The 15,038-nt window shown below is 39.3% G+C and overlaps 1 protein-coding gene across 7 annotated transcripts in view; it reads right to left on the reverse strand.

Annotated features, from left to right (window-relative positions):
* SLIT2 (slit guidance ligand 2) overlaps positions 1-15,038 on the reverse strand; it is a 419,653-nt gene that overhangs the window by 62,556 nt on the left and 342,059 nt on the right. For all 7 annotated transcript variants that reach the window (XM_034771222.1, XM_034771220.1, XM_034771221.1 and 4 more), the window contains 3 exons: positions 11,751-11,819; positions 6,360-6,431; positions 6,070-6,141 (listed from right to left, as the gene is read on the reverse strand). In XM_034771222.1, the coding sequence (XP_034627113.1) occupies positions 6,070-6,141; positions 6,360-6,431; positions 11,751-11,819 (213 nt within the window). The remainder of the gene's footprint in view (positions 1-6,069; positions 6,142-6,359; positions 6,432-11,750; positions 11,820-15,038) is intronic.

Below are 15,038 nucleotides of genomic sequence, written 5' to 3' on the forward strand. Positions count from 1 at the left end.
TTTTGCATGCATTCACTGAACACACATGCAACAAAGGTTCATGAAAACCAATTGTGAGTCTGTAACTGATATTAATATAATCATAAAATGAAATTCTTTATTGATGAAAAACAAAGGGCTGGTTCAGTCATACCTGTGCAGACCTACCCAAGAGGGTTTCCCCTCCCTATCTATATAAGCTTTCATTCCACATATATCTACACATACCCAGGCTTATGATTAAAATTGTATGAGGTGTTTTTATAAAATATGAAACAAAAAACAAAATCCAGCAGCAAAGTAAAGCCCTGTTTGCTCACTACAAAAGTAACTCTAGGTTTGAAACATCTGGTTCAGCCATGTTATAACATGGTTTTTAACTTGCTTGTGTGGCCATAAAAAACAACCAACCAACATATAACTAGGGCTTTTAAAAAAGGGTAACTTGTGCAGGAAAATTTAAATTTTTTCAACAAACTGTAAACTGAAAAAAAAAATCCGTCTGCTCATCCTTTCCCCAGTGGAATAACTGGAAATTTTTCAGTAAACTGAAAATGGAAATTTTGATTTTCAGCTTTTTGAAAAACCAACAAATTTCAAAAGAAATTAATATTTTCCTGAAAAAAAAAATTTAGAAAGAAGTCGTTTCCATAAAATATGTCAACAGAAAATTCTTTCTAAGGTACCTAATGTGGCCCATGTGATGATAGCATCTGCATAGATCTATGTATCTATTCTCACAACAACCCTGTAAGGGAGGGACATACTATTATCTCCACTTTCCAGACGGGGAACTGAGACACACCAAAGCTAAACAACTTGCCAAAGATCACAGGAAGTCTGTGATGCTGCTGGGAATTGAACCTGGGTCTCAGGCTAGCACCACAAGACCTAGACTATGCTTCCTCTCTGTCCCGCTCTAATTATAACTGTAGTAGGGAATTGTCATTCAGCCCTCGTAGTTGTGTAGGCTGAAGCATATTTCTTTAATATGGCAATAGAGTACACTGGCCTTGAGTACTGAAATGCAGGGTAAGGTCAGGAAGGAAGGGTATACCCAGGCAGCACTGCAGCACCAGTCAGCTGAGCACCCCTTCTTGACAGAGAGGCTCCCATTAATAAGTCCAAGTGCCTGACTTGGCTTACTGGGATTGTGGCCTCGACAAATAGAATACCGCTTACCACTTTGCTTGCTGCATTGCAAAAATCAATTTCCTACCCTCCCTTCCCCATCTTTGCATTTATTGGTGGTGGATATTAACAGAGCTGCAGTTCATATGTTAAGTTTTGGGTTTCACAAATACTGTGGTGGCAGCTGTTTATGTGAGTCAGCTAGGCTGAAGCATTTGCGTAATGCAATGATTTAAAACTAATGAGATGGATACCTATAGACCTGGACAATTGTGCAGAGTTCTGGCACGGGTTCTTATGGAATTATGTGGTTGCTTTGTAGGATACTTTTTTCTGAATCAGCCTGGAATTTCTTATTCTTTTTCAATATTAATGGCTTGACAGGATCACAATTTTGGGGGATAGGTCCTGGCAGCAGAGAATCAGACTCCGTTTAGTCGGGTAGTTATTGGAGGTCCAAGGGGTGGACCTCCAATATCTGGCTCTTTTGACCTAACAGATGTCAAAAGGAAGGAGCTGAGTCCAGATTTGGAAACTGCTGGTAAAGACACACCTCTGAAGCTATTATCTTGTTCTCCAGAATCTCAGCTTTCATTAACAAACAAAAACAAACAAAGAAATCCCCAGTAAAACTCTAGCTGTTGTGGTTGTGAAAAAATCCTCAAATGTGAATAATGTGATACAGAGATGAGAACAATATCTGAGAGATGTGAACTGCCCCATTCAGATCAGGTAGTGATAACTCAGGACCTAGTGATATTAATGATAACATTTAAATTACTTCATTCCTCATGTAAGAAAGAAGAGGGAGGACCACAGAACAGCACAATTTACTGTGAATGGCCTCTCATTTTGGTGCCAGAAGTGGGTTGCATTTGGCCATTTTCCCCCCTCCAGTTAAGAAGGAGCCAAACTTCAGGAACCTAGCAGATCCTTTAAGAATACTGAACTTCCACACAGGGGAAGCCAAACTCAAGGAGCACTAGTGGCGCTCAGAGAGCTTCTCAAATAATTTGAACATGTATTCAATTTTCTGTGAGCAATGTCTCATTTTGGTGACTGACATGGGTAGGTCTCATTTTGTGTGCAGCGCTTGGAAGATTTTCATCTCCTTCTCCTTGACACTCCCAATCGAATGCCTGGGTTGAGCTGCCTTTGTTGAGAATTAGTCACCATCTTTCCTAGGAAGCATGTGTTGGCACTTGCAGGTAAGCCCAGAGCACTCTTACATGGCATGATGTCTTTCTACATAGCAGGCTGCTCTCGGTTGTGGTAGACTACTGAATAATACAATACAGGCTCTGTTAGGGCCTTGGATAGAGTGAGTAAGTGACTGAGTGAATCTGAAATTAGAGCATACTCCAGGTTTGAACATCAAAAGGGGTACAACTGGTGATAGCTTGGGTGGCTAACGCCTACCTCCCCTCACCACTGCCAGCACACGTTGCCTTAACATTTTATCCTGTTTATAAATTTAATGAAGTAGCTAGTATGTGACTAAACATCCAGTTATGTCTCTCCATCCTCATTGTCCCTTGCCATTCACAGTATGTCCTTTTCTGTTCACACAGGCAAGACAAAAGATGTTTAGTCTGGCTGGGTTGGTGCAGTGATGGCCAGAGTGTGGGTGTGCAGAGATATTTTTTCAGGAAGAAAGGAAGATAGGGACAAGATAGCTAAACAGGGGAGAGAGAAACACATGGACTGGTTTGGCGTAGGGCTGTCAAGTGATTAAAAAAATTAATCGTGATTAACTGTGCAATTAATCGTGTTGTTAAACAATAATAGAATAACCTTTAAATATTTTCGGATGTTTTCTACATTTTCAAATATATTGATTTCAATTACAACACAGAATACGAAAGTGCACAGTGTTCTTTATATGAAAGCTGAACTTACAAATGTAGAAATAGGTACAAAAAAAACTGCATTCAAAAATAAAACAATGTAAAACTTTAGAGCCTACAAGTCCACTCAGTCTTGCTTCTTGTTTAGCCAATTGCTCAGACAAACAAGTTTGTTTACATTTGCAGGAGATAATACTGCCCGCTTCTTGTTTACAATGTCACCTGAAAGTGAGATCAGGCATTCACATGGCACTGTTGTAGCCAGTATTGCAAGATATTTTCGTGCCAGATACGCCAAGGATTCATATGTCACTTCATGCTTCAACTACCATTCCAGAGGACATGAGTCCATGCTGATGACGTTCTGCTTGATAATGATCCAAAGCAGTGTGGACAGACGCACGTTCATTTTCATAAGCTGAGATTGATTTTCTTTTTTGGTGGTTCGGATGCTGTACTTTCCACATTGGAGTGTTGATGTTTTAGGATTTCTGAAAGCATGCTCCACACCTCATCCCTCTCAGATTTTGGAAGGCACTTTAGATTCTTAAACCAGTGCTGTAGCTATCTTTAGAAATCTCATATTGGTACTTTCTTTGCATTTTGTCAAATCTGCAGTGAAAGTGTTTTTAAAATGAACAACATGAGCTGGGTCATCATCCGAGACTGCCATAACACGAAATATATAGCAGAATGCGGGTAAAACAAAGCAGGAGACATACAATTCTCCCCCAAGGAGATCAGTCACAAATTTAATTAATGCATTATTTTTTTAACGAGCATCATCAGCATGGAAACATGTCCTCTGGAATGGTGGCTGAAGCATGAAGGGGTATACGAATGTTTAGCATATCTGGCACGTAAATATCTTGCAACGCTGGCTACAAAAGTGCCATCTGAACGCCTGTTCTTACTTTCAGGTGACATTATAAATAAGAAGTGGGCAGCATAATCTCCTGTAAATGTAAACAAACTGGTTGGTCTTAGCGATTGGCTGAACAAGAAGTAAGTCTGAGTGGACTTGTGGGCCCTAAAGTTTTACACTGTTTTGTTTTTGAGTGCAGTTATGTAAAAAAAAAAAAATCTACATTTGTAAGTTGCACTTTCATGATAAAGAGACTGCACTATAGTACATGTATTAGGAGAAATGAAAAATACTATTTCTTTTGTTTATTATTTCGACAGTGCAAATATTTGTAATAAAAATAATAAAATAAAGTGAGCACTGTACACTTTGTATTCTGTGTTTTAATTAAAATCAACATAGTTGAAAATGTAGAAAAACATCCAAAATATTTAATAAATTTCAATTGTTATTCTATTGTTTAACGGTGCAATTAAAACTGCAATTAATTGCAATTAATCGACAACCCTAGTTTGGAGCATAAGCTAGAGAGGAAGGTGAAAGGAGGAATCTGCTGGGAGAAGAGAGGCAACAAATAGGGACAGGGATACATTAGTGTAAGGAGGGGATGAAATGGGAGGGAAAGGGACACTGAGGCACAAGGAATGTAAATAGGGCCAGGATAACTGCAAGGTAAGAGTGGAAACCTTACCTTGGGTGGGGAAGGATAGCTCAGTGGTTTGAGCATTGGCCTGCTAAACCCAGGCTTATGAGTTCAATCCTTGAGGGGGCCACTTAGGGATCTGGGTCCTGCTAGTGAAGGCAGGGGGCTGGACTCAATGACATTTCGGGGTCCCTTCCAGTTCTATGAGATAAGTATATCTCCATATATTTTATATTTATTTATTTTATTTAAACAACAAATAGCAGGCAGCATGAAGCAGCCAGGTGGGGGAGGGGGGACATCAGCAACTGGGAAGGAGGCCATAATGGAAGGGGAGGAAGGGTCCTGGAGGAAATCTCCAGTGAGGCAGTAGGAGCATCCAAGAGTAAAATCCTAGAGGCGCCCCAGGTAAGGGCAGCAGAAGCAAGGAAAATGAACTTGTGGCTTGAAATATTCTGTATCCCAATGCCATTCCCTCATATCTGATAGAGACAGGCAGCTCCAAAAACTAGCAGTGCCTGGCGACATTCATGTCTAGAAGTTAAAGTCGTCCCAGAACTCTAACTACACATCCAAAGGCCCTGGACATGTCCAACTAGAAGTCAGGATGTGAACTGGGTATAGAATACCAGTGACGGCTCTGTGCCTCCATAAGCGAGAGGAATTCATTAGCAGATGGTTAACTGGATTTTTGACTGCTTTGCACCACTGACATGGTCAAAAAGATCAGCATCCAGAATCTGGCCATTGTACTGAGAGTCAACAAATAGGCTCAGCTTAGCTTTCTCCCATGAGGAATGAGCATGTGCAGGACTCTCTGGCCCGCTATGGTGGACCCTACCAATATGGGTCTCATCCACAAGTTTTGCTGCCTTCAGAACTAGCCCCAAATAAAATTAGTTCATAATAAGATTTATGCCCCCTTGTCAGAGATCAAAATTTAGTAATTCAGGTGACCAATCATACAGCTCAGATACTGAACAGCAAATACTTGAAGAAATACAGGCAGCTACCCACAGACTGAGATTTGTGTGCACCAAACATTTAAATAACTTCAAGTAACACACAAATAAGATTACAATAGCAGTCTGTTTGTTAAAAGAAACTGAGCTAAATCACAGAATATTTTATTCATCATCAATTGTCCATCAAGTTCTGAGTTGGAAAAGTACCCAAAGTTAAGTGAAAGAAAGTAAGAAATTTATTAAGGAAATGCTAAAACACATTTAAAATCTAATGGAAAAGAAAAGATACGTAGAATAATAACACCATATAGTTTGAGAGACACCATTCCTATGTCACATACAAATAACATTTTTAGACATACACAAGTGAATCTTACAAGCTAGAACATGACATAAGAGACAAAGAAACAAGAAGTAGAACAGAAAAGGTTACAATGTACACTCTTTGTATGACCTATGACAGCACTTATTTATACTTAATTATATAATAAAAAATGCAGCAAATTAATATTTTGTGATTCTTTGTTCTTTATTTTTTCCTCAAGTACTTATTGGGGTTGAAGATTTATTAATTCCTTATGGGTTTCCAAGTTTGTTGTTACATAAAATAAGTTTTTTCAAAATAAAATAACTACTTACAGTAACCTAAGTGATTTCAACCCATCAAATGTCCGTGCAGGGATACACCTCAGACGGTTGTAACTAAGAATTCTGAAAGCATATAAAATAACAAACAAGTAAACAAACAAACAAAATACATACAATGCAGAGCATGATCAAATGTACCTTTTGCATTCATAGCCAGTTAGGAAACAGTTATCTTACAGCCTCCAAATCAAGCAAGTTTTAATATTAACGGGTTGCCTTTTCTTTTCAAGACAATAAACACTAATGTTTTCAAACATTCATTGTTATACATTTAAACTTACAAGGTGAGCAGCTGAGTCATGTTGCTGAAGCTCTGGTTAGAAAGAGTGCTGATTCTGTTGTTACTTAAATCTCTATAAAAAATAAATTCAGAAATTCAGTCCTTAAAATGACTGCACAAATTCTGAAACACCACACTCTAGAACTGAAATAGCACATTATTTTTATTAGTAGAGGTAGTATTGTTATTAATATTGATATTTTAAATAACGCCTTTTATTGTCACATGCCACGTACAAGCCAAGCAAGAGCTTACATTGATAAATGAAAAGTATTCTCATTTCAAGGGATAAAAGGCCAAGCAATTCAGTGTCTTGCATTCTTATACAATGCCAGTGTCCATCATGCTCCTCTACTAAGACTATAATCTTACAGTGGTAAAATTAAACTAGGAGGTGAACTGGGAATGTAGGTAGATAATTTTAAGTGGGAATCTTTCTAGCTACCTCCCTAATGGAATATGAATAAGTATTACCTGACACCCTTAATCTGGAGGTCCCAAAGCATAGGTACAACTATTTTAAACAAGTGCCCCACTCCCCCCACCCCCAAAACTTGTGCCTGGGTTCCAATGCTCCTATAACATGTGAAATCTTGGGTCTACATGGGTGAAAGTTTTGAAGTCCTTGTCGCCGCTCCGTATTCTAATGAAGTCTTTTTTTTTTTTTTTTTTTAATTTAAATTTAAGAAGACTGGTGTTTGGAGAAAGAAGCTTTGAAGAGCACTGTGCTTGGTGGGGAAAGTTTGGAAATGAATCATGCTGAGAGAAGCTGTAGTTGTTTCTACTTTCTCCTACTGTTGTTCTACTGTCTCTTAGCTTTGTTTATCTTGATTATTTCATTATTGTTCTTTAGAGTATTCTTTGGCATTAGCTTCTGAGGGGTCTTAATATTTTAGCTGTGATTGTCTAGCACTATTATTGAATAAGCAACGGCAGAAATGGTGTGCAACAGGCTTCTTCATCAGAATTTGCCATTAGAGAACCTAAGAAGACAAACCTACAATGTACCCATCAACATGTCAGCCAAGTGCAATGGAGCATAATCTATTTGTACCAGAAAGAGAAAAGAAGAGAAGGAGGATGGTCCAGAGGTAGGGTATTGGTCTGAGACACAGAAGACCCAGATTCAATTCCCTACTGTGTGACCTTGGGTATGTTACTAAGGTTTGTCTATACGGTGGGGTAATGCATTTATGGAGGTGTGATTTCTAAGGCACACTAACATGTTGCGCATCAATTGGTCTGTGTTGACCCTGCTGCTGCACGTTAGAGATTAACACAGTAGTGTTCCAAACAGCACTACGTTAAAGCGCGCCAGCAGGATCTATCTTGTCAACTGTGTAGACAAGCCTTCAGTCTCTTGTGCCTCTATTTCCCCATATGTCAAATGGGGATAAATAATACTTCCCTACTTCACAGCAGTGAGAGTGAGGATAAATACAATAAAGATTGTGAGTAACTCAAATAATTCAGTAATGGGTCCCATATACTGATGGGCAGGATCCCCTGGGAGAACAACATGAGGTGCAAAGGAGTCCAGGAGAGCTGGCTGTATTTTAAAGAATCCTTATTGAGGTTGCAGGAACAAACCATTGCAATGTGTAGAAAGAATAGTAAATATGGCAGGCGACCAGCTTAGCTTAACAGGGAAATCCTTGCTGATCTTAAACACAAAAAAGAAGCTTACAAGAAGTGGAAGATTGGACAAATGACCAGGGAGGAGTATAAAAATATTGCTCAGGCATGCAGAAATGAAATCAGGAAGGCCAAATCACACTTGGAGTTGCCGCTAGCAAGAGATGTTAAGAGTAACAGGAAGGGTTTCTTCAGGTATGTTAGCAACAAGAAGAAAGTCAAGAGAAGTGTGGACCCCTTATTGAATGAGGGAGGCTACCTAGTGACAGAGGATGTGGGAAAAGCTAATGTACTCAATGCTTTTTTTTTGCCTCTGTCCTCACGAACAAGGTCAGCTCCCAGACTGCTGCACTGGGCAGCACAGTATGGGGAGGAGGTGACCAGCCCTCTGTGGAGAAAAAAGTGGTTCGGGACTATTTAGAAAAGCTGGACAAGCACAAATCCATGGGGCCGGATGCGCTGCATTTGAGGGTGCTAAAGGAGTTGGCAGATGTGATTGCAGAGCCATTGGCCATTATCTTTGAAAATTCATGGCGATCGGGGGATGTCCCGGATGACTGGAAAAAGGCTAATGTAGTGCCCATCTTTAAAAAAGGGAAGGAGGAGGATCCGGGGAACTACAGGCCAGTCAGCCTCACATCAGTCCCTGGAAAAATCGTGGAGCAGGTCCTCAAGGAATCAATTCGGAAGCACTTTGAGGAGAGGAAAGTGATCAGGAACAGTCAGCATGGATTCACTAAGGGCAAGTCATGCCTGACTAACCTAATTGCCTTCTTTGAGGAGATAACTGGGTTTGTGGATGAGGGGAAAGCAGTGGATGTGTTATTCCTTGACTTTAGCAAAGCTTTTGATACAGTCTCCCACAGTATTCTTGCCAGCAAGTTCAAGAAGTATGGGCTGAATGAATGGACTATAAGGTGGATAGAAAGCTGGCTAGATCATCGGGCTCAATGGGTAGTGATCAATAGCTCCATGTCTAGTTGGCAGCCGGTATCAAGCAGAGTGCCTCAAGGGTCGGTCCTGGGACCAGTTTTATTTAATATCTTCATTAATGATCTGGAGGATGGTGTGGACTGCACTCTCAGCAAGTTTGCAGATGACACTAAATTGGGAGGAGTGGTAGATACGCTGGGGGGTAGGGATAGGATACAGAGGGACCTAGACAAATTGGAGGATTGAGCCAAAAGAAACCTGATGAGGATCGACAAAGACAAGTGCAGAGTCCTGCACTTAGGACGGAAGAATCCCATGCACTGCTACAGACTAGGGACCGAATGGCTAGGCAGCAGTTCTGCAGAAAAGGACCTAGGGATTACAGTGGACGAGAAACTGGATATGAGTCAACAGTGTGCCCTTGTTGCCAAGAAGGCTAACGGCATTTTGGGCTGTATAAGTAGGGGCATTGGCAGCAGGTCAAGGGACGTGATCGTTCCCCTCTATTTGACATTGGTAAGGCGTCATCTGTGTCCAGTTTTGGTCCCCACACTACAAGAAGGATGTGGAAAAATTGAAAAAAGAGTCCAGCAGAGGGCAACAAAAATGATTAGGGGGCTGGAGCACATGACATGAGGAGAGGCTGAGGGAACTGGGATTGTTTAGTCTGCAGAAGAGAAGAATGAGGGCGGATTTGATAACTGCTTTCAACTACCTGAAAGGGGGTTCCAAAGAGGATGGCTCTAGACTGTTCTCAGTTGTAGCAGATGACAGAACAAGGAGTAATGGTCTCAAGTTGCAGCGGGGGAGGTTTAGGTTGGATATTAGGAAAAACTTTTTCACTAGGAGGTTGGTGAAGCACTGGAATGGGTTACTTAGGGAGGTAGTGGAATCTCCTTCCTTAGAGGTTTTTAAGGTCAGGCTTGACAAAGCCCTGGCTGGGATGATTTAGTGGGGAATTGGTCCTGCTTTGAGCAGGGGGTTGGATGAGATGACCTCCTGAGGTTCCTTCCAACCCTGATATTCTATGATATATGTTCATTACTCCATTTGTGTATTGTTTAATGCTGTACAGGAACTCTGTAACTCAGGAAGCAATGGAAACTTAAGCTATAAGTCATGATGCTACTGGAATGATGATTGACCTGAGCACATTTATGGTAAGTTGACACAGTTATCCATTTCCTGTCTATGAAGGTTAAAAACATACCTAACACGTGTCTATGAAACAAGAATACCTGAATCATCTGGATCCTTTTTAATGTATACAGGGAAAGAGAGGAATTTATAGATAATCTTTCAATACCAAGAGAGATTGTCCAAAAATGTAATACATGGCTTTGTACTTTTGGAAATATCTACCCAGAATTTCAAAATATTAATGTACTTATACTGCTTATCATTTACTGAACGATTTTGCTGCTTATGCTTTGCATTTGTACTCTATCAACATTATTTATTGAAATACCAGCCTGAATGACTAGTTACAATAAATCTGATATTGTAATTTGCATTTGTTTTATGAGCATTCAACATTACATACACATAAGAAGATAAGAACGGCCCTACTAGGTCAGACCAAGGGTCCATCTAGCCCAGTATCCTGTCTTCTGACAGGGGCCAATGCCCAGTGCCCCAGAGGGAATGAACAGAACAGGTAATCATCAAGTGGTCCATCCCCTGTCACTCATTCCCAGCTTCTGACAAACAGCGGCTAGGGACACCATTCCCGCACAGTATACAGTACAGAATTGATCATCACTATTTCAAACAATCAAACCTTCAGACACCCTCTTTGTGAGCCAATATGACGGAGGAGTGCTTATCACTACAGCAAACAGTAACCAACGTGCATGCTCTTTACAGGCCTGTATACTACAAGGTAGGTCTCATACACCTCCTGTTGCACAAATCCACAAACACTCCATGCAGGGCTAGATTGCATACATTTGAGAATGGTGCAATTGCTGATGCTATTTGGAAATTTTGTGAAAATGAGATGTATCTATTTTCTAAATTTGAAGAATGGACCATTTAGTCTAGAATAAGGCATACAAAAGGAGCTGGGACATTTTCAGAATGTTACATTGATTTAGTTTGCTTTATGCAAGAAAACTGGCAGCCATTTTGTTGCCCTAATTTTTAATTTGTGGTTGCTCCTATGCCACAAGGTACTTCAAAACATTACGAGATTTATCCCCAGCTGATCCACTGAATTCAGTGGAACTTATGACAATTTGCATCAGCTGAGGATCTGCCCATACGTATCACAGGGAAAGTAGTATTATCTCTGTTTTACAAAGGCATCAACTGAGGCATAAAGAGCTTTTTGTTCAAGAGGTTTGATCAAAATTGCACAGTGAGTCAGCAGCAGAGCTAGGAATAAAAATGAAGCGTCCTGACTAAATTCCCTTCTCCAACCACTAGACCATCAATTGTGGCAGGCTGCCCAATTGCAGAGATGTAGCATTATGTGTTTCAAACAAACTACAAAATCTTTTCTCTGTAATTGAAATAATTTCATGCCTTTATTGAGGCTAATCATGTATGTCTATGTGACAATGTACTGAAGCTGTCATACTCTAATGCATATTTGTGAGAGTTTCACAATCTTTTCAGGTTTACTATAATTCCTGCCTATTTACCTTGCAATAAAATGTGTTGTGATCACTGGACTAAAAATATCCCATTTATAAAATGTGCCTTGGGGCTATATTTGTTAAAAGGTTGGTTACATTTTATGTTTTGCTTGTAACTGTTTCATTAAATGGAAGAGCAGCTTTTTGATCAATCCCACACAAAAAGATGCTCTAAAGTTACTTACATAAGTGTTAAATGTTTGTAGTTAGAAAGTTCCTTGGGAACAAGGGTAAACTGGTTTCCATCCAAATAACTACAACAGAAAAATAAAATAATGAAGTATTATTCATCTAATTAAAAGATCAATACCTTCCAGCAAGACAATAGTTAGGAATAAAGTAATAAATAAGGTTGAGACAGGTGCTTTAAAAGTACATGTGAATACATAAAGTTTCAGCTTACTACCGCAGTTGCTTATAGTTTTACCTTCTTCAACATCAGGATGACATGATGGCTGGGGAATAGATGGGATCAGCTGCCTAAGAGCCAGATGTATCTTGTGAAGTAAAGAGCACATCAGGCTTATACAAGTCATTTTAATGTGGTTCACTGGATTTTATGCTACCGTAAATAGAAACAGAACTTGACAGCTACAAGCGACATTATTATCCCAATCTGGTCCTTCATAGTGGGTATAGCTACACATCAATAATACAAATTTAATGTTGGACAAAAATGGTGAATGAGTTTGCTGGGGTAGCTGCTGGCCCCAGCTCTAATAGTAAACCTATTATGTCATACCTGCAATCATAGGAATACCATGACTGGCTGGAGTACCAGATTTGTTAGGCACATAAGTGATGGATCCCAAATCCTCTGAGCAGTTGTGAACACCATAGCTGGTGAAGGAGAATCAAAGACCACAAGGGGAAAACACCCTCCAAAAAGCAGGAATGGGAACACAGGAGTGCTGCAGACAGCCTCAGTTGATTTAGGTCAGAAGCAAAGAATCCTGATGGGATATGCACCTGTGATTCAGATAGCTTGCCAAATGGGTTGGTTGGTGGCTGGGCCCAGGTTCACACAGCTATGATGGCTGTGAATATAAAACCTCATTCCTGTTGTCTATATCTAGCAGGTCCAACTTTGACAGCTATTGTGATTCAGCATGTGTTACACAGAGATGACCACAGCTATGGATATGTGTCTAGATGGATATTTATCTACATTTAGCTAAATAAACTTGTTAACAATTTTAATTGCTTTCACATAATAATTGAGGATCTCCCATATTTTAAGTTGCTTATAATGGAGGGGTATGCAATTATACTTTGTTTATTGCTTTTCAGAGCATTAGAGATGATAAAATGTTGGAATTTTCATTTTGGTTTGTTTGGGACTGCGGAGAAGATTAGGGAATGTGTTAGGTTTATATTATGTTAAGTATGAGCACATGGGAGGCAAAATATGTTGGACGTGAAATAGTGGTTTGAAACCTAAGGACTCTGAGGGCTTATTGGGTTGCTGGAGGCCATCCCAGAATGTTGGTTTAAATGTCAGCAGTGGGAGAAGGACCACTGGAGGAGGGAGAGTGGAGACTTGCTAGCTTGAGCTAATTTTGGTCAGGCTAGCTGAAGTTGCCAAAAAAGGTCTCTCCAATTTCCAGAGACTGGTCCATCAGGGATGTAGAGATCTGGGCTGCTGAGAGGGTTGCAGTGAGACCAGACTGGGAGAATAGCAGACTCCCTGGCTTATGAACAGGAAACCAGAAGATTTTCCTGGGCTTGACAAGTATACTGGGCAGCACTTCCAGAGTTCATTCACAGATTTTAATTGTAGATAATAAATTACAAGTTTGTTAATTCAGTTTGGAGTGTAGCTGTGGTGAATGGGGATTTCTGCAGCGATCTTCGAAGAACATCTACCGTACTTACCAGGGGAAGGGATCCCTGCTCCCGGTGAGGACAGCACAAGATAAAATTTCTAAATGAGAAACTTATTGGGCACAGGTAACTGATACTGGGCTGTAGGTAACCCAGCATTGTGACACTGACCTCCCTTCATTTCTCCTCTGACTAGCAAGCTATGTGTGATAGAGGAGATTATAGGTTGGCCATATGTGGTACTTTGAGAACCTAATGGATCTAGCTGAGGGTGCACAGCAGATTTTTTTTGCAGCCTCTGTCCAGGTATATGGTGTCTAGCCTATTTGTATTGCCTTCTTCCACATCCACAGACCTGTTATTATTGTATTTTGCCAACTTTGATATTTACTTCTGAACAATTTTACAAATATACATCAAAGATACTACATATATGGCAGGAAATGAATTTTTAACACTTTATTAAGAGGTTAAAAACAAAGATAATTTAAAAAACTTTACTGAAGGAGTAAGGTACTGTATATCGTGATAAAATCAATGAGGTTGGAAGAAAATGTTAACAATTTATTATTTTATCTGTATCATTAAAAATAAGCTTTCACCAGTTATAATTTTCTTCTTGTTTGCAAAAACCATTACTTGTTTGAATGAAGGAAATATTAGGACAATTACATAAAAGAGATCACATGTTAGAACGTGTATGCATTTTAATGAACAAGAAGAACTGATCAGGATGCAACTGCAAGCAGAAAACCAACTCCTTCGTTTTCTCATTTTTTAAAAAAAAATACAGTGAGCTGCATGCACACTTTGGACACTAACTTAGGTGCACAAAACTGCATGTAAAGGACTTATCAGTCACAAAAGGTGTTGCAGTCCATATAAATCTCTTTATATGTACAATCTTACAAGTCATTGCTCCTAAATGTAGGTCAAATTGTATCTATCAGGCAGCAACTTTGTTTAATTAAGGTACTTCTTAAAAACACTGATAGCATAGGTGATCATTTTCTTTACTAGTATGTCAGTAGGAATTCTCATTAGCTTCTCTTTGGGAATGACAGATGCATTTGTTATAGTATCCTGTTTTTACCATCAAACTACTGATGGATGTTTTAGAAACTTCTGAATAATTGTAGTTGTAAAACAAAGAAGCTATTAAAGTGTTAAAGTGCACACTTAAGATGCCTTCCAAAGCAAATATTTACATTAATTATTTTAAATATTAAACAGAGTAGACGGAAGATACTTCAAAGCCTTCCTGTGTGTTTAATGATTAACTGCAACTATTTGTAATAAGAGGAGATGATGAAATATTAAAAGGTATTTATTATTGTTGAGTTTTTCTGGATGTTTCTTTAAATCTCAAAACATATAAGATGAAGTTTCAAAGAAGTCATAACCCATTTTCTAAATTTGTTTCTGAAATTTTACATTCTTTTGTGTATAAAATTTGGGTTGCCTCAAAATCTTTGAAGTGCATATACATAGAGCATTTGCACATTCAAAACTGAGTAGCTAGCCATCTGCAAAACCAATCTGTACCCACAAATTATATCTATGAATAGAATTACCAATTCCTTTGGAATCTAAAGACTTGAAGTTGGAAAATAAATACCCAAGATCGTAGGTACAATTTTAGAGGATAT

Source organism: Trachemys scripta, chromosome 5, assembly GCF_013100865.1.
Source record: "Trachemys scripta elegans isolate TJP31775 chromosome 5, CAS_Tse_1.0, whole genome shotgun sequence".
Lineage (NCBI taxonomy): Eukaryota > Metazoa > Chordata > Testudines > Emydidae > Trachemys > Trachemys scripta.